General features: G+C 38.9%; 1 protein-coding gene across 12 annotated transcripts; it reads left to right on the top strand.

Moving 5' to 3' along the window:
* The first annotated feature begins 3 nt into the window (after nucleotides 1–3).
* On the top strand, nucleotides 4–21,672 carry CD47 (CD47 molecule). Of its 12 annotated transcripts, none has more exons than XR_003494819.3 (13): nucleotides 4–179; nucleotides 1,783–2,133; nucleotides 3,668–3,715; nucleotides 5,762–5,851; nucleotides 8,762–8,863; nucleotides 10,289–10,381; nucleotides 10,900–10,995; nucleotides 12,557–12,649; nucleotides 13,922–13,953; nucleotides 16,187–16,211; nucleotides 16,801–16,828; nucleotides 18,520–18,665; nucleotides 19,336–21,672. XR_003494819.3 is itself a non-coding variant. In XM_027449471.3 (12 exons), exons 1-11 carry the CDS (start codon nucleotides 110–112, stop codon nucleotides 16,824–16,826), a joined length of 1,026 nt encoding a protein of 341 aa, XP_027305272.3. In that variant the 5' UTR covers nucleotides 4–109; the 3' UTR covers nucleotides 16,827–16,828; nucleotides 19,336–21,672. The 12 variants fall into 12 exon arrangements, 8 of the variants coding, with proteins under 8 accessions (XP_027305272.3, XP_027305275.3, XP_027305273.3 ...); XR_011803742.1 differs by having other exon boundaries at nucleotides 18,517–18,665; XR_003494822.3 differs by lacking the exon at nucleotides 16,187–16,211.
* The last annotated feature ends 963 nt before the right edge of the window (nucleotides 21,673–22,635 follow it).

Genomic DNA, 22,635 nt, shown 5'->3' with positions numbered 1-22,635 from the left:
CCCCCCCGCCGCGCAGCTCGGCCCCGCCCCCCCGGGGCGGCTGCGGCGGCCAGCGGCGGAGGAAGGCGCAGCCCCGGCTCCGCTCCGCTCCGCTCCGCTCCCCGCCGCCATGAGCCTGCCGGCCCCCTGCCCGCCGCTGCTGCTGCTCCTCCTGCTGCTGCTCGGCGCCCTGCGCCACGGTGAGTCCCGAGAGGCTGGGGAAGCGCCGCAGGTTTGAGTTGTGCGCCTGTGGTAGCCCTGCGGGGTGAGGGTGCTGCCGGGGCTGGGCGGGCGGCCGGGGGGGGTCCCTGGAAATAACCCTTCCCCTCACAGAGTGCCCTCCTGCGGGAGCCGGCGGTCGTACGGCAATAAAACAGCCCCGCTTCATAGCAGGAGGCTGCTCAAACTCGGCCCAAGGCCGCTGCTCCCGAACGCCGGGGCTGTCCCGGTGACGCAACCCCCCTCTCGGCTTGCTTTCCCTTCCCCGTCCTGCCTTTAGTCACCGGAGCCGTGCCCCGCTGCCGGCCCGCTGCAGGCGTGGCTGCCAGACGTTGCTCGGAAGTCCCCGGGGCTGCCCGGCGGCTGTGGCGTGGGCTCGGCACGCAGCGCCGGCCTTATCTCACACAAATAAGTCCCCGCTGAGGCTGTGGGGAGCCCCCCCTGCTAGGATTGCTGGGCAGCGTTCGGTACAAACGATGAAAAGCAGAGGAAATAAAAGCCTTTGGACTTCGCAGGCGAGCTAGTTTAATGGACTTCTGGCTTCCGGTTCTGGGTGTGATTTTAGTACCGATGTTACCGAGCGTCGGTGTGCTCAGGAACTGGAGAATGGGTTTTTGTTTCGGATAAAATCTTGATGTCTTCCTTAAGCAGTGGTCACTAGCACACTGTAGGAACGGTGCTGCGGTGTTGGAAAAGAGGTTAAAAGCAGCAGCGGTAACATAACATACGATGATTTCTCGTTACTCGCTTTGAACACCATTCATGCGTTAAGCACCGTGCTTTACAGTACAGGATGTGAGTTCATTGTCACAAATTCTCCGTTTTCAATCCCGTTGTTTTACATACTCAAACACTTAGTAGAAAAGATTGTTTGAATATATTAATTTTGTTTGCGCTTCCTTCGTTGGGGAGGAAGACGAAAATGAAAGTGTTCTAAATCTACAGGCATTTGGCTCCACCTTCAGAGATGAGAAGGAATAAGTAACAAGCTTTTTTGTTGTTGTTGTTTTTGTTTTTTTCTAAGCTGCTCTGCCTCTGTTTTCTCAGTAGAGGTAGAAATTTTTCCCTCTGACCTTAACGAGCTGTGATGGATGCTGGTGTGGAGCTGGTGGCAGCTCCTGCCACTCTTCTACTCCTTCTACTCCTTCTACTCCTAGGCAACTGGGTGATCTGCAAGAAAAATTTCATCAGTGGCACTGCTTCTGGTCAATGTTATGCACGTGCTTTGCAGAAGCCAAGCCTTAAGGCAGGTTTTCTGCGTGTGGCATGTCAGGGGAAGTGTCCAAATGGCAATCCAAAGCCTTATTACTATTTTTTTTATTTATGACTGCTTGTGGTATCTGTTACGTTACATGCGTGTGGGAGTGGCTAAGCCTGAACACTAGGGCTACAATGGAATTACAATAATGACATTTTTCTTCTTTTGCTCCTCCCTTGGGAGCAGGATGCTTTCTTATGATTTTGAGGGAGAGTTTTTGTTTTCTTAAGTTGTGTTTTATAATTATTTTTTTCTTCTGTTTCTTTTTTTTTTTTTGTATTAAGAAATAATTCTGAATGTATCAATTTTCATTTTTTTCTTTCTAGGTTCTGCCCAGCTGGTGTTTAGTCCAGTAGATTTTGTTGAAAGAGATGCCTGTAATACTACTGTCGTTTTACCTTGCCACGTGGTTAATCTAAAGGAGCACAATGACAGTAACATGTTTGTTGCATGGAAAAAACAAGGAATAGTACTTTTTTCTTTTGATGGAGCACAACAGCGTGTTTACAGGCATGAGACGGTTCCATCAGCTAACTTGCTGTCTCAGCAGGATTTATCTAAGGGCACTGCCTCTCTAAAACTCAAAAGTTCGGAAGCAGAAGATGGAAATTACAGTTGTGAAGTAACAGAATTAAACAGAGAAGGAGAAACAAAAGTTGATCTTAGAACCGTCACAGGTGAGTTGTCTGCTTGTCTTAGAACCTGTTGGGAGAGGAAAGCGAGATCTTACAGGAAAGAATAAAATAATGAATATGACAGTATTGCTACTGGAAATGGAACGTGCCAAGCATCGTGTAGCATCCAGGCCTTCTAACTTGAATGTTGCTCTGTGTTACTTTGTGTTGAAGGGCGTGTTTCTGTGGGAAGGATCTGAACACATTTTTTCTATTCTGTACCAATAGTTGAAGGGAGTTTGTCTGATAAGATAAAGTCTGTTTTTTCTTACATCTTTTAGGTTATGTAGTTGGTGTTATTTTCAGCACCTTCATGTTATTGTGTTACATACTGACGCATATTCTTAATATGTTTGTACTACTGAGACGTATACAGGCATCACAGGGCAGCAGAGATGTTTTGTTTGACAAATTGTGTCTTCCAATCTTTAGCTGCACTGAAAAAATTGCAGATGGAACTAATAGAAATGTTGTATAAGAGCTCTAAAACTTGATCGAAAATGCTGTTTTTCTGTGAGGTTAAGAACGCTACTACTAGGTGATAACTTTTTCGAGTTGTGCAGCATTAAATGGCATCTTTGGACAGACGATGTTAGACTGAAGTAATGGGGACTAAGTGATGAATTTCATGTCTAGCAAAACATTTTACCTTATCTTGTCAGACACAGCTCATGTGCTGTAGTGCCTTAGCTGTTGAATAATGGTATGTGCTATACATGGGCAGTCTGCCTAGTGTGCTGCAGAAGCTGCAGTTTCACTGAACGTGTGTGTATTTGTTGTTTATCTGTTTGGCACAGGAGACTTGATTCTTGCTTCTGGTTTCTCAGAGCTGAACACGTTGCATATACATTGCGCGTGGATTCTCACGGGTCTGCTGGAGAATTGTCCTAAGACATATTTTGCTATCAGTTTTTGCATTTGTCATTAAGCTGTTTCTGGATACCAAGCAGATGTTACTTTGTGTCCTGATGCAAACATCTTGGTAATGCACAGTCTAATTATAGAGTTAATTGTATCCACTGCAAAACAAATGCACTCCTGAAATAGGCTGAGAGAGGGGGGGTACAGCCACTGAAAGAGTGAGGATGCTACAAAATCATTCAGTTCTTAAAACACTGCAAAAACAGAGGATGAAGAATAGGCATCTTTTTTTTTTTTTTTTTCTTCATTCTCTGTTATTGCCTTCCCCTCACTTAGCCTTTTTGGGCTGCTTTTGTTATTCAGTGTTGAGCAGTAGAAGAGAAAGTAAAGCTTTAGGACCTGAGAACACCAAGTCCCATTTGTACATAAGCTGGGCCAGTGTTAAGGTTTATTGAAGACTGGGTCTTCTGTTTAGAAGACTTTAAAAATGAAGGTTTTTGTCCTTTTAGGAAAGGTCAGTAATCTTGTATTAAAACATTGCCTGTGATGCAACTTTATTTATTTTTTGTTTTCTTTTTGCCTTTTTTAATCATTTCTATTTGCTTAGAACCCTGAAAGAGTTGTAAAGACCTACAAAGCAGGAAACTAATGTAAGTTTTCTAATTCTGTTTTCTAGTTGACAATTGTGGTGAGGAAAAAGCTCCAACACCAGACAATAAATGTGGTTGGTAAAGAAATTGTTACAAGCTTGCTCTTCCGTTTCAGAGCATATGCTGAAAAATGCAAAATCTAGTCTTGTGCTTGAGGTTTTATCTGAAGGTAAAATAGTTGCTTGCTCTCGTTTTAAGAGCTTTGGCTTAATCCTCTGGTGTTTGTTCTTCAACATTTTAGATACTCTTGAGAAGGAAGTGTAGCAAAGGAGTTTTGAAAAAGATTGGTTAATAACGGAAATCTTGTTGAAGTCTTCACTCTCATTTCTGAGCGGTGAACTTATGCTGCCACTCCTACTATGTTGCAATTGATTCTAGTGGCTGTATTATAAAAGCCAAATGTTCTCCATTTTCCCTTGGCCAATGCATGCTTTCTCTTTAGAAAGCAGGTAAGCAGGTAGTATAGTGAAGAAGATGCCTGTGCTCTTGTCTTTGGCCACACCTTTTCCTGGTATCTTCACAGGCAAGCAACCATAACAATGTGTTTTTTTTGATGTGTAGATTTTATTTTTTCCCCTATGGAAAGTATCTGGAAGTGTCTGTTATTAATTTGGAGCTGGCTTCCCTATATTGGCTTTCAAACTGATGTATCTAGCCAGGAGTTTATTTTATTTCTATGAAGCACTGCATTAAGGGTAATGTATTAGCAAGAAAATGTGTTCAGCTGCTTCTTGTACTTGCGCATACCAGCAATATTGCAAGCCTCTCCACGCACAAAGTGCTTTTAGACTCTGAGACTCAACCATAGTTGCTTGCTGAAATCCTAGCAGATGCGAAGCTTTGTGGCTGCTTCTTTGTGTGCAGAATATGTGGTAATACCACCTGGAAGTGCTGCAGAGAAAGTTATGCTACTTGTCAGTCTCTGTTTGCAGCTGCTTTCGAGTCAATGCTAATTTCTTTGCATCAAGCACTGGCACTGGGATTTGCCTGCAGGAGCTGGTTTATCCAAAGAGTGGCAACTGTGCACTGTGAGAAGAGCTGAAAGCAAGGATTTGATGTGGAGAAGTGTTTCCTTACCATAAAATAATGCTTTTCTTCCTCTTAGGTATTCGTTTCGCTTTACAAACATGAATCTTCATTGATAGTCTTTAATAATAGAACAATTGAGCCAAAACAATCAAGTACAGTGGAAGTCTTTAGTTTCCACTTTCCTTAAACATGCTCTCTATGGAATTCATGAATTTCAGACTGTCCTCAAGGTATTACTTGTCACTGGAAATTGTGAGGCATTGCTACTTAATTCCATGTTTCTGGAGCCACAGGTAGAGTTTTGAAATATGGCAAGTGCAAGGAGTATGCATCTAAATGAAGATGAGAAATTTCTTTGGAAGCAAGTATAACATAAGAAAATGCGACTGTGGATTCAGCTGTGTGAGCCTAAATGATGTTATGAGCAGAGATGCTAGAAACAACTCCATTTTCCAATTCAGTGGAGAGGTTTTCAGAATTGCATGTTGGAAGGTGGCTTGTATGATCTTACAGCACAAGTGACTGAACAGCCTAAGGCATCCAAACTGCAAGGGAAAAAAGCTAAATGGATGATGGTGGGAAGACAAAGGAAAATGTGTGATTTCTAAAATTAACAAAGTGGTGCTTCTGTCAACCTTGGGCTAGATCCTCAATTTCTTATCATGTATCTGTATTTCTTTGGGAATTAAAGCCGTTGGGAATAGAGTAGGACAGCTGGGGAAGCATCAGATCTTGCCTTACTTTCCTGATTAGCCTAAATTCACCATATTTCTGATCTAATGTGCTGTTTGGAATTCCACAACTTGTGCTGCTAGACAGCAGCATAAACACAACATCTGCTGTACTGGAGATCAAGACCTGCGGTTTGAAAATGTTACAGTAAGTAGAAATACCTGAAAAAAAACAGGTTGTAATTTTCACTCCAATCTTGTGTGACATAGGTAGAAGTCATGGCTTTCCTAGAATTCAGATGTATAACAGGCTAGGTATTAAATGCTAAATGACCAATCTAGGGTATAGCCTAAAAGGAGCAATAAATGCTAGTAATCTCACGTTTTTCTTCCTATTATTTTTCTTTGTTTATTCTGTAGGGCGACAGTTTGACTTTATGGAAAGTGTTGTCATCTCAGTGTTGCTGTTCTTAATTGTTGTTTTTTATTGGGCTCAGATAGGTGTTATTGGTAAGTATTGACTCTAATTCTTTGCAACTATTGACTTGTGCTAAAATTGCTTATGTAAAAGTATCTGTGCAGGATGAAAGGCAGTATTTATGTATGAAAGGATGTGTGGTAGAACTGATTCAGATAATATACAGCAGGGCAGCATGTCTGCTTTATCTAGCAACTTAGCATTTGGGTTTCTCTAGAACTCTGTCCTGATCATCCACGATGTATTATTTATGTTCATTTCTGGGATTGCTTTTGAAATGAACTAACACCGTTAGAGATTTAACTTGGTTGCAGTTCTCAGAAAAGTTCCTAAGCTCTCTTACTTGCAGGCATTGTCAGTAAAAGCACACCAAGTTAAACTTTTGCCATGCGTAATTTTCAATTTTGCTTTTCAGTGGGTCTTATGTTCTTTCAAGGGCATGTAACGCACATTTTTGGCATTGAGCACAAGACCTGATCAGTAATATCTGTGTTTTGGGGCTTCAGCATGCCACTTGTTGGCAAAACATATGTAATGTGGATAGAGGCACTTTGCTGTGGGGTTCTAGCCCTAAGCACTGGGATCTGGTCCAGTCTGCTCTACTTTGTGTGGAGGCCAGGGGTTGCTTTCTGAGGTTAACATACTTAGCTGTAAGATCACAGAAGGTATGATGTGTTGCCTAAAAGGCCTGTGTTCAGAGCTAGTCTGCTGTATGGTAATGGTTCTGCTCCCAGTTTTGTTGCAAATGATGAGCTTTTTTGCATGTGTGGAAGTTTTGCAGGGTGTAATTGATAACGTCTACTATCCTTGATTACAATCAAGAAGTGTTTGTTCACTGTTGGTTCACCATGGCATTAGTGGGTGATGAAAAGTAAAAACATTTTTCATTTTGGCCACAAAATCAACATTAGAGAAAGATCATGCTATCTTTTTCATGTAAAATTCTACATTAGTTTCTTGAGTCTGGCTGAATTGTAATTTAACACTGGCATCAATGATTTTGTTAAATGTTTTCAGAGACAATACATCCACCAGTGTCTGACATCCTCTTCAGGCATTCTTCATACAATGGTGTCCAACATGTATCCAGCATAGAGAGTGCTTTGTGTCCTAGTCTTTCAGATAGTTCTCTGTGGTGCAATTTGTTATATCAATCTTTGAGATTTTTCAGCATTGAAAATGCTGAAATAAATTCTTTGAAATAAATTCTGAGACTTTGAAATAAATTCTGCTTAGAGTCAAGTCCATAAAAAATGGAAGGAAATCACACTCAGAGTGATTTATAGTAATCACATATGTATTCAGTCGTCTATGGTTATAACTTGCTTTCTTAACCTTTTTATGAATCAGGAAAGGTTCACCTGTGGTCAGAGGCTGAAAACTAATATATATATTGTTTTATGGTTTTATTTCTATAGTGTTAGATTCCTGAGTTTTTCATTATTATTTGTAGTGGTTGAAGGCTCTCTGTTTTGTTCTGAAATGTTCTGGAACTGCCATTGCCTTGCATTTGTACCAGAACTTGCATATTTTTAGTATTTTGATAGCAAAGTAATAATTGCCTTGGGATATCCATGAATACATCCATGGAGAAGCACTATCATTTTACAGGAGTAAGTTGAGCCTACTTGGATTTTATTGCATCTCTGTACATTATTATGAGCTCTATAACTTCTCTGGGGAAAAGTAATCCTGCTACTTCTAAGTCATTGAATGTGGGTGTACTTACTTTTTTGTCCTTTAGTTTACACTATTTTAATAAACCTGTGAATCCAGTGATGGTAGGGTATACCTGTAGAGTCATTTGTAACAGATATGTATTTTTTAAATGGCTTGATTTTTCTGTGTGACACTTGGGAATATATGGGGGGGGGAGGTTGGTTGGTTTGTTTTTTCACCAGGATTAACTTTTAGGAATTGAATATAGTGTAGATCTTGTGCTGTTAAGCCACGTGAACGTAATTAAAGGTAGAGTTTTAATTACAAGAGAGAGCATTCTGTAACCTTTCCATAGATAAAATACTATGAAAGATTTAGTCATGTATGCCCTCTAAAGTATTTATTGTATCCTAGTAACGTTGGGGCATTTTGTGCTAATGCAATGCCTGTAAGCAGGATGTTATTTCTGTACATGCTCCTTGTTATTCCTTTTGAAGTTATTTACTGTATTTGTTCTCTGCTAGTGATTACCAACTTTGACATATATCAAGGTTGTTGGTATATGGATTTTCAAGCTTGGAGCTAGCATTGCCGCCTTTGTGTCTTCATTTTAGCAGTGCATAAAGCAGAAACAAAACAAACATGGATGTTTATTGTGATGATATATTTGCACTGTTCCATCTTTTACAAGATCCTTCAAGAGCTGCTCGTTTGAAACCCTCCAGTGGAATTAACTGTTGCTGAGATAGCAGCTATTTTAACAGTGCAGTTTTACTGAAAATTAGTCTTGTCTTATGGCATCTAAACATATGCAGATCATTCCTATCTACTTAACCTCAAAGCATTCCAGTGAGACAGGAGAATCACCCTGTTGTGCATCTAAAAGCGTCATTAGGAAGAGGGTTTTTAAATCCATGTCTGACATTCAAATTAGTAACAAAATTGCTGTGGTATAATTTGAATATCAGTAATAAATCACCTTGAATTAACCTGTACCATGTCCCCAAGTTATTTTGACAGCATTGAACCTGAATAGTGTAGAAGGTGGAATTAAGAGTTTAACTAGAAGACCAATGGTAGGTTTCACTTAAATGAGTAAGCCATATTGACCATATCAAACAGTGAAAGCAAATGAACTCTTGGTACTTAGAAACAAACTCCTAAGATATACAGTTTTTTGTTTAGGACAGTAGTCCTAGTTATAATATGTGTTGATTTTTTTTGTGAGAGAATCTGTGTGTCTGATCGGTTTCCTCTCTGTTTTTCTTGGTTTCATTTTTAAGCATTAAAATGTGAAACTGTACATAAGAATAAGACGTACGTTGCTGTAGGATGTGCCATCTTCACAGTGCTTGCTGTTGTAGCTGTTGTTCTTTTTATCCAAGGTAAGTGAAATAAAATTGCCTTCCTAGTTTAAGGGAATGAGAGCACAGGTTAATCTCTTTGATATTGTCATATGAAGTTAGTGCCACCTATTAATTGCCACCTACTAATTTCAAAATGAATAAAACTATAGAGTAAAACAGATGTGGCACTGTGAATGTCACAGAATCATGGAGTGGTTGAGGTTGGAAGGGACCCCTGGAGATCATCTAGTCTGACCCCCTGCTCAAGCAAGGTCACCTATAGCACGTTGCACAGCATCATGTCAAGGTGGGTTTTGAATTCCTCCGTAGAAGGAGACTCCAAAGCCTCTCTGGGCATCCTGTTCCAGTACTCTGTCAACCTCACAGTAAAGAAGTTTTTCTTCATATTCAGATGGAACTTCTGCTTGTTTTGTCAGTGGGCACCACTAAAAAGAGTCTGGCCCCATCATCTTGATGCCATCTCTTAGGATATTGGTATACCTTGATAAGATCTTATGTTGGTTTTACTCTGCTAGGCAGCTGAACTCTACCACAGCCACTCCCCTTCCTCAAAGGGAAATGGGGAGAAAATATGATGGAAAGGGCTCAAGGATTGAGATAAGGACAGGGAGATGACTCAACAATTATTGTCACAGGCAAAACAGACTCAGCATAGGGAGATTAATGAAATGTATTACCTATTACTAACAAGCTAAAGCAGGGAGAAACAAAAAATATGTTCCCCCTTCTACCCTCTTCCACTTCCTCTCCTTGAGAGGCACATGGGAATGGGGGTATGGCCGATGTGGTCAGTCCCTGTTGTTTTGTCTCTGCTGCTCCTTCACGGTCCTTCCCTGTCCCTGCTCTACATGGGGTCCCTCCCACAGGATGCTGTCTTTCCCGAACTGAGCCTACGGCGGCTGTCTGCAGGCAGCAGCTCTTCAAGCACTGCTCCCACACAGCTCCGTACCACAGGGTTCATCCATTCCCCAGGAGCAAACTGCTCCAGGACGGGTCTCTCACGGGCGGCAGCTCACCCAAGACCCCTGCTCCTGCGGGCTACAGCTCTGTGCAGCTGACTCTGATCTGATGTGGAGAAGCTTTTGAATTCTTCTCATAGAGGCCACCTCTGCAGCCCCCCTGCTACCAAAACCTTGCCACATAAACCCAGTATAGATCCCATCTCAGCCTTCTTTTCTCCAGGCTAAATAGGCCCAGCTCTCTCAGCCGTGAGAGGTGTTTCAGTCCCCTAGTGATCTTCGTAGCTCTCAGATGGTCATAGAGAGATACAAACTGCTGCCTTGCATGATTGCTAAAGGCTAGGGAAGGAATTCTGGTGCTTAACTTCAGTGGATTTTGGGGGACCCTGAAAATTTGATTATGCCCATGTTTTACTTTTATTGCTTTGTGCTTTCTTCGAACCAAAGATTTCTGTTTTACTAATTTTCATACAACTGTTTGCAGGTGGCAATATTACTATCAATAAAGTTGGTCTTGGTTTTGTTGTACTGCCTGCTGTGATACTGATGGTGCTTCAATACTATATATTTAAAATTGGTGAGTATTTCTTTATTCACCAGCTCAAGAACATAGTGTTAGAAAAACTTAGGACCTCCTCTGCCATCTCACGTAATCTACATATTATTTTACTTTTTTTATATATATATATATATAAATATATTTTACAATAGCATGCTGGCTTCCTGACCTTCCTAGTTTCTCAAAGTAAATTAACCTTTGTTTGTCTGAGTTGCTTCAGGGAAGATGTATAAATTGAGAAAAGAGATTTAGGGTAAGACATCTGAATGATTCCTGCTCTTCCTTCCTTGGCCTTGAGACTGGGATGAATGTCTAACTCTCGGAATGTATGTTTTATTTCTTCTGCTTAAGGTTTATTTATAATTTTTCGCTATGCATGCACAAAATAGTTCCCTGAGTGACTTTTGTAATTTTTGTTATGCTGGCTGAGTTTGGAATTTAGGAGAACCTGAACGTTCCTTGTGTGAATGATCTACCTTTCATATTTCTGTAGTTGATACTATAAAATGACAATTTTATTTTTTTGTCTTTTCCAGTTCTCGTTGATGTAACACGTAAAGGATATATTCTGATAGGTCTTCAGTCTTTTGGTTTTGTAGTTGCTCTTGTTGGTTTTGCACTGTGCATCTCAGGTAAGCAATATACCTTCTGTAAAAGTGTCTTTTTACCTTTTAACACAAAGATGTTGTGAAAATAGCTGTACATTAAGTGTTAATGATTAAGTCATGTAAATAGGAGTACTGTGTTAATGCTCTTTTATCTGACGAAAGAAGAATAGCCCAAAGGCAGTTTAATAAGTATTACTGTATCCATCATGGCTGCATTCTATGAGCTGTTGCTTTAAAAATTAACTTCTAAAATCGTTTTCATTTTTGCAACAGTTGGTTGCACCCTGTAGTCACCTCAAACAAATGCTGACCTTTGTTACTGGTGTTCTTAGTAAGGCCTAAAGTACAAAATAAATCCCAAATAGAAACATAATTGTTTTCTAGTGTTCAATGAATAAATCAGAAATTCCTTGTTAATCTCTGTCTGTATGCAAATGACAACTGAATTGCTGGGAGTTGGATATCACTGAAACAGCTTAAGAAGGCATATCTGGAAGTAGTAACAGAGAAAAGGGTGAACTTAGGAGTAGCCATCCTTGGCAGCGTATTTAGTTGTAGCATACATACTGCGGTTCATCTAAGCATTTGGATGTCCAATTTATTGCTTCTTAAAGACATTTTCATTTTATTAATTTATTTGATTTGGGATTTAAGGAAGTGTTTCTCCTTGCAATGGTTTCTGAAGGTTTCTCTGCTTTGAGTGAAATTATGGACCTTTCAGTAGAGCCCTGATTTGTAAGGGGCACATAAGTGTTGTCAAGTAGTATGTAATAGTGAAATACACAAGATTTCTGGTAAAGTGTTACCTTCTAACATGATCCAAAATGGAGTATGTGTTTGTGTTCTCAAATAGAAAATCACCCTCTCTTTTCATTGAGGATTTTTTTTTACAGCTCATAGAAGGTAGATGTTAGCTCTATCTCTGGAATTTTAGGTCTGGGACCCTTAAGTATCAGTAGGTTATCCTACGGTCAGCTCACAGGGAGCTGCAATGACTTCAAGGCCCTGGAAAAATGGGTGGTTTACAAGGATCAGAGAACAAGGGAGTTTCTGGAATGGACTCCAGGTAGCTTGTAATAGCCAATTTCTGCTCTGTAAACTTGAGAGCATTCCTGTTATTTGTAGTGTACTTGAATCAGAGCTATTCTTATGTTCTTCTTCCTTGTAAAGGGGAAAAAATGGAGGGGGGCATGTGTGGAAATGTAGACCCCCTTTTTTTTTTTTTTTTTTTTTTTTACCATGTTCTATTAATAACACTACTGTATTTTGTAATCTAATGCTATTGTTGGAAAAAAAAATGGGGTCAAAGATAAAAGTTAAATATAAAATGTAAATAATGTAATTAATCACAGTGAATGTCAGTTGAATACTACAGCTGAAGTGTTACCAGGATAAATTAATAAATGCCTTAGTGTCATTAAAGACCATAGAGCCAAAAAAAAAAAGTTGTAAAAGTAGCTTTGGGAGGGGCTCAAAAGAAATTAGTCACTTCTGGTTTTATCAGGCTTACTTATTTTAGTATTTATATCTGAAAAGTTTGTGTTTTTACTTGTGTCGTATGATACAATATCTTGTTTCTTAACAGCCTGTCCTTCAGAACTTCTCTCTGTTGTAATTGCCGGCTTAGCTGTTATGGCTTTTGAGGATCTGCTTGCTCTGCTTTATATGTATACTAGTTGTAAGTAGCATCTAATATTCTGCATTGATTTTATTTATTTTAGATTTCACAATTACATAGTTAAAAGTAATTACTGAGAAATTGTATATAATGGCATTTGTTTCATAGACTGTGGAGAATCTGTAGTAAAAAAAAAAAAAGAAGTTTTAGCTTATAATAAACAGCCCTGGGTTTCCCAAGTAAGAGTGTTTCATCTGTAAGATAAATATTGTTGTTTTAAGATCTGAGTTTACGCAGTTGCCAAGCTGAAGGTTAGGACTAAAAGAGCAAACAGATTTCGAAGACTCTGTGGAGTAAGTTACAGGATGGTGCATATAGTAAATATGCTCAGAATACGAATTCGAAGAAGCAAAATCTGCCTAATGATTTCCGTGGGTTAGATGAAGGCTAAAATAAGAGCAATTTGAATGAGGACCTCTTGTTTTAATCAGTCCTGTTTTTTCTTATACTTAATTTTAAAAGCCAGGAGCAAAGGATAGCAATGCTTTGTTTCAGAAACTGGTCTGTTCACCAGATCTCAAAATGACTTGAAGGTGTAAAGTCTGGTCAGGCCTGCTAGGTCGGCAAAAAGCACATCAATGCTGTGGGATGGAATGTGGTACAGACATCTCTAAGCTGCCACACCACAGCATAACACTATGTGGACTTTATAACTTGTGTGTAAGAGAGCAGGGTAGCTTTATTTGCTTCAAGCTGTGCATGAAGGCTCTTCAAACAGCTTGTTAAATTGGATGTGGAACCATACAATTGAAGATATATTGCTTCCAGACTTGAGCTGACTTGAGTCTGCTCAGTCCATAGTCTGCACTGAACTATGCAGTTTCAGTATGTGCACACCGTGTGTGGGGATGGTCAGAAATAACAGACCCCGAGACAGGGAGGAATTCCATTAAAGCAGAAAATAAGGTAGAAGGCCCAATATCTGAGATTACAATAAGTCAAAATGTGACAGAGGTGAAGTGAGCCTTTTAACAATAATAACATATTTTTTGTTGATGTCAGGCTACTTATGAAGCTTGTACAAGCACAAAGAATAGTGTGTAATGTAACTTATTAGAGCTGAATGCCTTGAGTGGGATATTTTGGATCACACATTTAGTTCCTAAACAGGAGTGCTTAGCGGCGTTTAGAATTTGGAGATCATGTTAAATAAGTTTGGATAGAGGAAGCTGCAATTTTGTGTGTTGCTACTGTTTTCCAAATTTTATTAGTAGGTGTTCTTATTTGGCTGATCATTTGTTCATTTTTGCTTTTTTTGGTAATTGTTTTTAGGTTCCAGAATGAAAGATCATCAAACTCCAAGGGTAAGCTTAAAATTAATAAATTTGGGGTGACTAGATGGCTCAGGGGATTGTAGTGAGATACTGAGCCTTTCTTCACTAGTTCGAATTCAGACCAGGTTGGTAGCAAGCAAAAGTTATGGCTGTGTAACAGATGTCTAATGTTGAGTGACTTGGTGGTCTTCATTGTCCCTATTGAGTGCGTCTATAGTACTGTAATTGCCACCCTTACCAAGTGTTGTGCTCAAATAGAGCTTTTAAAGGGCTGTCACAAAAAGGTGGTGGATGTGAACGGAAGTTTTGGTGTCTTTAAATGCACTCTTAGCCATTAATTTTTTTAAGACCATTGGTTAATGTTTTTTTCATTAAGGTGAGTGCAGAATATTGTTTTTGTTTGTTTTATTTTTTTTATATAGGTGGCTTATAACAAAGACTTAGCATTGGGTTGATTTTTTGTGGCCTTCTGAACCAGAACCCTTTAATGTTTTCTGGAATTCCTAACTATGCAAATTCTGTAGCCTTGACATTTTCCTCTTACCTTCCTGTAATGTCCTTTAATTTGTCGAGACCATCTGAAAGCAGAGTGCCTGTCTCTGAGGCACACAGAAGAAATGGAAAAGCACTTTATTTCTTTAAGAAGCTTTTTCATGCATTTTTTCTTAGACTTAAGCAGTTCTTTCTGGTGTCCCATGAATGTGAGCTGTCTGATTTCTGGAATTTTGCAGAAGCAAGTAAAAAGGCACAAATATAAAATATCAGTAGAAGTTTGTTGTAGCAGGGGAGCACAGCAAATATGAAGTCATCCCATTTTCATGAATGCCAGTCATCATTTGAGACACATTCCTAGGTCTCCTTTTCAGCCGATAGCCTGAGACCTAGCTGTTGAAAAAGGCCAGTTTCTAACAGAGGGGCAGGAGAGCTTGAAAACACACTTTTTTTCTTGTTTGCTTTTTCTCCATTCCCGTTGTAAGGAATAGTATTTCAGAGGATTGATTCCTTACTTAGGGAGGGAACATAAGTACATGGAGCTTGAAAAAAATAGAGAAAAAGGGGCAGTTCACAAAGCTCCCTATTAATAATGAGCTGAGAAGTGTTTTACAGATCCATGTTGTTCAAAATGCAATCCTGCTTGTATGCTCATGTTTTCTTGTAGAAAAGAAGCAAAAAGGGCAGCAGGAGGTGGTTCTTTTTTATTTTATTTTTTTCTGTAAATGAGCTTAGATATACAAACCACCATGTTAAGTAACATCCTTTGTGGAACTCCTTTCACTTTATAAGCAATTCTCTTCATGAGGTGGCTTTCACATTGCAACAAAGATTTGACAGATAAAGAAATGGCCCTAAATTATTATGTAGTAGAGAACTTCAGGTTACCCTGAATTGGAGACAGAAATAAAATCTAAAGAATTGTATAGAATTTAGGTCGTTAGAAAGCTCAGCCACTAAAAACATGTTTCTTGCAATTAGTGGAGTATCTGAGGGACTTGGATGACAAAACATCTGTGCACATGAATTTACGGAAGTCACAGATAGGCCTTGGTGGAAAATTGAGTGTGTTCATATGTTGCTTGTTTCCATCAAGGGCTGTTCAGCATATATTGCTGTACTTCAAGGCATTAAACAGACGTGAAGTCATTTTGAAAACACAGTTTTATTCTGTGTAAACTTAAGACTAAGGAATATTTCCTGTCGATGGAGGGGCTTCATTTTGACAGTGGGGCATACTTACAAAATGATGCTTGATGCTTTCTTGTGGCTGAGGGGGAAAAGGTGCGTATTTTGAAATCTACCGCTCTTAATCAATTACTAATTTGTGTGTGTTGCTTCTGCTGGCTGTCTACCATACTAATGCACAGCTGTAGTGTATTTCCTTCTGAGAAGATTACACCTGACTGCGCTTGACTAATTTTTTTTTATTTAGTCATGCTGTTTTATTCCTAAGCATTGATCAATTTAGAGAAATTATCCCCCAGGTTCTAAAAGTTAAAAGTAGTATCTGCGTACCTTTTGCTGCCACCTAGAGGTATTTCATCTGAGGAAAAAAAATTACAGACAGGAAGAATAGCCTGGAGAGTGCAGTTATTGGTTTTAATTTGGGGGGGAAGTTCTAGTCATTAATTTTATTAATGCTCAGCTTTCTTGATTTTTGTAGAATCACTACTTACTGTATATGTCAATTAGAGTAATTTAACTGTGGCGAGCCAGAAGTAAACACGAAGGCATTTTATACATATATATATTTTTAAATGTTTTGCAGAAAGCTGTAGAAGAACCACTAAATGGTAGGTGATATTCAAGACTTATCTTCTAATTAAGAGATTAATTATGGAAATAATTAAGAAATAATCGTAGCTTTCAGTGCACAGCACTGAGGTGGCAGAGATGTATGTCAATTCATGTGGCTCTATGAGTCTGTAAGAGTTTGATCGCACTGAAATGTCTGCAGCTCCAGACCCCCCTGTTCTCAACTACTGTGCGTGCTAGCCTAGCCAGTGGCATCGTTTGCCTGTTTGGGGACAAATAAAATACCACAGGATATTATATCCATCATTTTTGCTTTGCTTCCTCTTAAAAGGTGGTGTTAATTCTGCTTCATAAGCATTTATTTTAGTGGAAAACTTGTGATTATTAGCAAAATCTATCCCTGTCGCTCTATTCTTTTACAATTTCCTTGGGTTGGGAAACTGATAGCATTTATGACTGGGGAAACTTACAGTGAGAAATGGTAACTGAAATACTCTTCTTTCTATTCTGCTCACTGACTGGCATGCTGAGTGAACTTCTAAAGTGATTTTTAGAATTAATTTGAATGTTAATTAAGAAGCATTCCTTATTTGACTTGTTACTAATCCATTTGCTTGGCTTTTAAAGATGCAAAAGGAGTGATGTTAGAATGATGGTGAGTCAAAATACGTCTCCGGCTATTTAATTTAACATTTAATTGGGGATTTTGATGTTTAGAGTTAGCCAGTGTTACTATGATGAAGCCTGGAGGACTGGTTTCAGTGAAGTTGCTGGTTTTAGTCAAATTATATTTTATTGATTAAAAAAAAGATACAGAAGATATTTATTCTACCTAAGAGAAAAAAATGTGTATTTGTAAACCATGAAAAGGACAGGTTAATGAGAAACAACTATTAAATTGTATGCTTTTGATCAAATGTGGAAAGTCAAATAGTTTATATGCCTCCTTTGTGCTTATGTAGTATGTAATATGCATGGACTGTTTTGTGGGTGGTAGGTTTTATGTGTTTGGTTTTTTTTTGTTTGTTTGTTTTATTAGCTCTTCATCTTGAATTGATCTCCTATGGAAGTTCACAGGAGGCTGGCTTAAAAGAAGTAGTCTTGCATGTTGTACCTCCCCCCTCCCTTTCCACAGCTTTAGATGTTCTTTAAATTCTCTAGGTTTTGTTAGGTTGGTTATATTTCAGTCAGATTTCACTTAATTTATATTTGTGTCAGATAGTAATGATTTAAAACCAAACATAACTGGAACACATTTTCAGTAAAATTTAAAACCTGCTAAAATAACCTCAACATATTTTGGACAAAACAGAATTCAAAACTCCCAAGATCAAAAGGTGCAGTATGGTTTCTACTCATTGGTTATGCTTGATATTTAATGATCTAATAGGTATCAAAGATAAGTTAGGCCTGGACACAACAACGTAAGATTTCTTCCAACTTGAGATGGCCTCAATGCAGGGACTAGTCCTTTTTGATTTTTTAACAGCTTGTAAGATTGCAACACAAATGGTATGTAAATAGACTACTCCAAATTGATGGTAAGACATGTAACGAACAGGGCTGTATTAGCTTGGCCCGAAATTCTCAAGCTGGTACCTAAAGTAGTTTCACCTAGTTTGTGAAAATGCTCTGTTCCTGCATCTTATATCCATCATAAAAACAAGAAGAGCTTGCCTGGCATTGTTAAACATCAGATTGGTCTTATTTAGGAACTTACATTATAGATTATATGCTTGGGTTTGAAAATGAAAACAGTTGTTTATTCATGCTTTTCTGTGCCTCATTTTCACGGGAGTTGGATAGATAAAAAGCACTTGCTGAAGCTGTTGGAAACTCAGTTTCTTGCTGGAAACTGAGCGAGCTTGTCATGAGGTATCATTAAGCCTTTAACTGAGTACTCCTGCATTGAAATACAACAATTTGCTAGTCAGGATAAAGAGCAGGGCCACGTTAAGCTTGTAATTTATTTGAAATATAAATATATCGTGTCTAGAAGTCATGAAGTGACAATATGACAGTAAAAGAGGCAGTAAATAGAGTCTTACCTGCAAAAAAAAAAAAGTATGGATTTTTATAAACAGGCTTCTCTACAAATACCATGTGCTGCTAGGTGTTACTTCTGGCTGCTTATGACAAGTATATGATTCATCCAAATATGCCGTAGGATTAGTTTCTAAATCAACAGAAAAATACAAGTATTTTTGCAGTACAGAGGATGACTGTGTTGGTGTCTCCTAAATATGTTGACGAAAATGTGTACCAGTTAGTATAAACTGGAGTAGGCAGGAGGAGTGGAAGGTAGGTCATGCTGCAGAAGTGACAATTACATGTTCTCCTCAGCAGTGGTTTGATGTCAGGAAGCAGATGTTTGCCAGTCCATTGCATTCTTTTTTCAAACCTTTCAAGAAGTGAGGTGAGGATGGAGTCAATAGAGTTACCATTCACTGCTGAAGACAAAAGTAGAATTTTTCTTGGAAAACCAATCTTTAGTAAGTCAACCGTTTCTTCTTGGGTCTCCTTTAGGCTTACATAAGCCTGGCTTCACATTTATTGTTTAGGTAGAGCTTCCAAAGACACCAACATTGGTAACTATCAATTTCATTTTGATTTTTTTTTTTTTTTTAGGATAGGGTTAGATGCCTGACTGCTTTGTCTGCTTTGAAAGGTGGATGGCTCCTAAAAATAACAGGTTTCACAAATCAAAGTCAGGGGCTCTTAACTTGCAAGCTGAAGGCAAGAACCTTTTAAGCTTTACTTGCTTTCTACCTTATCTGTCCCTTGCAAGTTCACTCATACATGCAGGGGTAAGTCAAGCACGCTAGCATACAACATGTCATGTGAAAGTAAACCAGCATTAGGAGTAAATCAGGACAGGTCAGACAGATTCAGTTGGGAGCCACTACAGCTTGTTGCTATGCATAAGCTGGAGCTCCAAGACACAATGTCCACTTCTGTGCTGCAGAGGCTGAGCCAGCAGTTGCCTATTAGTTATCACTCTGAAAACGAGCTTAGTACTCAAATAATGGAAAAGTTTGAAAGAAGAAACACGCATTTTTAAGCCGTTACTTAGGTAGGCAGTGCAAAATGTTGTTGTATAAATAATCGTGTTTCTGAATAATCACATATACATATATATCTTTTGTTTCTTTTAATTTCCAGAATTAAAGACAGAGACTGAATCTACTGCAGAGATGAATGATGGGTGAAAAGTACATTGTTTATACGCCGTGGCCTTGAAGATGCACTACTCAAAGAGAAGAAATTCAGGAAACTAGTTGTTTTGCATGTGTGGCAAAAGTGCTTTTGATATAAATGATGTAATTTTATAGTCACAGCAGCTGTAGCGAGGAACATGTGTGTTTGCCCATGTGTGATCTTCATTTCTTTTATTATGGTATATATTGGTGTGGTTGAGGGTGAGACTATAAAAAGCACTGTTTGCCCACTAAAGCATCTCCCTGCAGTATACTTAGTGGTATTACTTTTAAAAATTATCACCAGTCACTGCTTTGATAATGGGCCTGCTCAGCCCGAAAATTGCAATACCATTTAGACTATTGTTTTCTTTACTCGTGTGCATGGTCAAGGTATGGTCATGATGTCCGTGATACGAACAGGAAGCAGGGATCATACAAATACTTCATGTCCAACATTCAGGAAAACTTTTATTAAAAAAAAAATGCTTATACATAAAGTTACATAAATATAACCTTTACTCCCAGTTCTCCTGAAGTGATTAACTGAGTTACCCTAATTCCACAGAACCATAATATTCCTATATATGCACAGCAGTCACATGCTGTGGCAACCACTATTTTAGTCCAGTGAAAGCTCTCTGTGCCTCATAGGTATTCTTTGACAAGATACTGCTCAGCTCTTGGAGCCAAATTCAGCACTGGAATTATGGAACATAGCACCTAGTTGTTTTCATGCTGAAAGTGTTTTTTGTGTTTGTTCATGTTGTGCAGCATGTGGTACTGGAACCAATATCAGGTTCTCTTAACTGACCGCATTTGTAAAGCTCTGATGCTTCAGAAAAATAGGACTTGTCCTATTAGCATATTGTTAACAGTTTTAAAATCAGTTTTCTTGAATGGAAATTGCAGTTATTTCATTTCTGACCCAAGTTTGTGACGCTGCCATTACATCACAAATGCACAGAATAGAATATATGTAGGAGGAGCTGATGCGAAGTGAGGAGGCTTCGTTGCTTTGTATATGGAAGTGGTACAGATTAAAAAAAAAAACAAACAACAAACATCAATGTACAGTTAATTTGACAGGACTTGCACATTCCATGAGACTTTACAGTGTTTTACAGCTGCATTTGTTCCAATATAGCTGGATTCTTTTGAATTTCATTTATGCTTTGTGGAAATCTTTACACTGGCTCCAATTTGTAATAAATTATAATAAAATCCACTTTTTTCTAAAAAGATTCTGAGTAATGCGATAAGTCCCAGATTTGGAAGTTATAAACTAGGGTTCATATCTGTGTTGTGGGTGCGTGTTGCAGAGATCCACATGAGATACTCCAAGTCTCAGTGCAGACACCTAGTATCAAGAAGTCAACAAAATAAAATTGAAGTATCTGATTTTACAATATTCTTTACTGCAAGGGCTGCAGGACTCAGCCACTAGAGCAACCCTTGGTCCAGCTCTTGCTAAAATCAGTGAAATTGGCCACAGTGGAGGGGGTTATTCATGTGATCAAGTGTTTAAGAAGCAAATACGGTCTATATTTACTTGTGTAACTTAAAGTTTGTCAGTGGGAGTATTCATGTAAGATTTGAGTTTCCAAATATGAATCTTTTTGATGCAGGCTTTTCCATAATCATGGCAATCCACCTAGAGGTGGGAGACATTTCTCTGTTATCTGTTACCAATTCTGTGTAAGAGTTTACCTGATCAGGTACCACACAGAGCTCCTCGTTTGTATGTAGTGATTCCCTGTGGCAAGTGGAAAGTTGAGCAGTTGCAGAAGAAAAAAACAAGCACTGGAATTCTTTTTGAGGTATCCTGCCTTATTAAAACCATAATGTGTAATAGCTTTATGTTAACTACTGCAAAGCAGATTGCAGTGGAACCTGTTGTGTGTCTCTGTGGTGATGAGGCCAGCCTGTTACTAGGGCATTGCTGAAAAATGTGGAACTTGGTGACTGTGCAGCCTGCAGAATCAATCTCTCCAGAAATGGGAGAAACCTAGCGTGCTGTTGCTAAGGGCTCTGCTCCGGGTTTCTTGTAGGTACAAATTTAAACATGAGAGTTTAAAAAGTCATTGATACACCCAGCCCTTTCCCACCAGTAATTTAAAACCAAAGTTCGTAACTGTTTGATGCCATTCATGTGTGTATGTATGCGTGTGTATATATATATATATATAAATGCGTAGACATTTTAAATATAGTCTTAAGAAAATGTTTTTATTTATGAGACATGAAAGAATTTTGTAAATATTGTGTTAATGTACTTTAATTAAAGTCATTTTAAGTTGTTTTTGTGAGAGACTTTCTTGTCGCTGTCACAATGAACTTCTGTAACTGCTTCTGAACATTCAGTCATAGCTTTTCTTCTCCATCCCTTTACACCCTGTTTCCCAGATGACTTTTTGGATATACAGGAATGTTCTCGATGTTATTTAAATTACTGCAGGTGGTTTTGGCTGAGAGATCTTTTGTTTCTCCTTCAAAACCTCATCTGTTTGGGGAAGGAAGTTTGTAGCTTGCCCTCTTAACTTCCATTTGGGCTGACCAACATCAATCATCAACTGTCAGCAGAATGTGGTGCAGGAGCAAATACAGTCTGATGAATTACAGAAGCTCCCTGTACAACTTAAAGAACTCAGCAGAGCTGTGCATACTTCTAGTCTTCATAACACTGAACTAACTTTTCTGGGATAAAACTTTCTTGTGTTACTGCTAAATTAGTGCCCCATAAATCCTACATCTTTTGAAGTTATTTGTGATGCTCTTCTGAGAGGAGCAACAAGAGAAGAGGCTAAGTCCTCTCTAGAAGCATTTACGCTTATGTCCACTTCAGCGAAGCTGAGCTGATGCGAACAGTTCCAATTATTAGCCATTCTCTGCTTGTTCAAGGCAGATTCAAACCATCAAGACCTCTTCTGAAATGTTTTGTGATTCCCTGCCACCCTCACCTTCCTCTCAAAACAAGCCTGGAGCTGTAGTTCTGAGATAGGAGACAAAAATTGTAGAACTTTGCTGTATATGGACCTGCTGAGAGTGACCCTGGTCCTAAATTTCAGAAAATCTGTGTGCTAGAACCTGCAGGGAGGGGGGAAGAAAAATACTTGAATGTTTGTCCTTGCAGCTGGGCTATGGTATAATGGGAAAGAGCTGTCATAAAGTATGAGAGAGGTGGAGAACCAAGCTATTTCAGTGGACTGATGAATTAGCAAGGAACTTACTAATAATACACAAATGTAAATAATTAGCACAAAGA

This window comes from Anas platyrhynchos, chromosome 1, assembly GCF_047663525.1.
Source record: "Anas platyrhynchos isolate ZD024472 breed Pekin duck chromosome 1, IASCAAS_PekinDuck_T2T, whole genome shotgun sequence".
NCBI classification, from domain to species: domain Eukaryota; kingdom Metazoa; phylum Chordata; class Aves; order Anseriformes; family Anatidae; genus Anas; species Anas platyrhynchos.
Note: the sequence above shows the minus strand (reverse complement) of the source record. Positions and strands in the feature narration are given on the sequence as shown.

What these genes read in the sequence shown, in the direction of transcription:
- CD47 (XM_027449470.3), top strand. Translation starts at nt 110, where the DNA reads ATGAGCCTGCCGGCCCCCTGCCCGCCGCTGCTGCTGCTCCTCCTGCTG. An exon ending in GCTCGGCGCCCTGCGCCACG is followed by an intron (nt 180 to 1,782) that starts GTGAGTCCCGAG and finishes TTTTCTTTCTAG; the next exon opens with GTTCTGCCCAGCTGGTGTTT. An exon ending in TGATCTTAGAACCGTCACAG is followed by an intron (nt 2,134 to 3,667) that starts GTGAGTTGTCTG and finishes TCTGTTTTCTAG; the next exon opens with TTGACAATTGTGGTGAGGAA.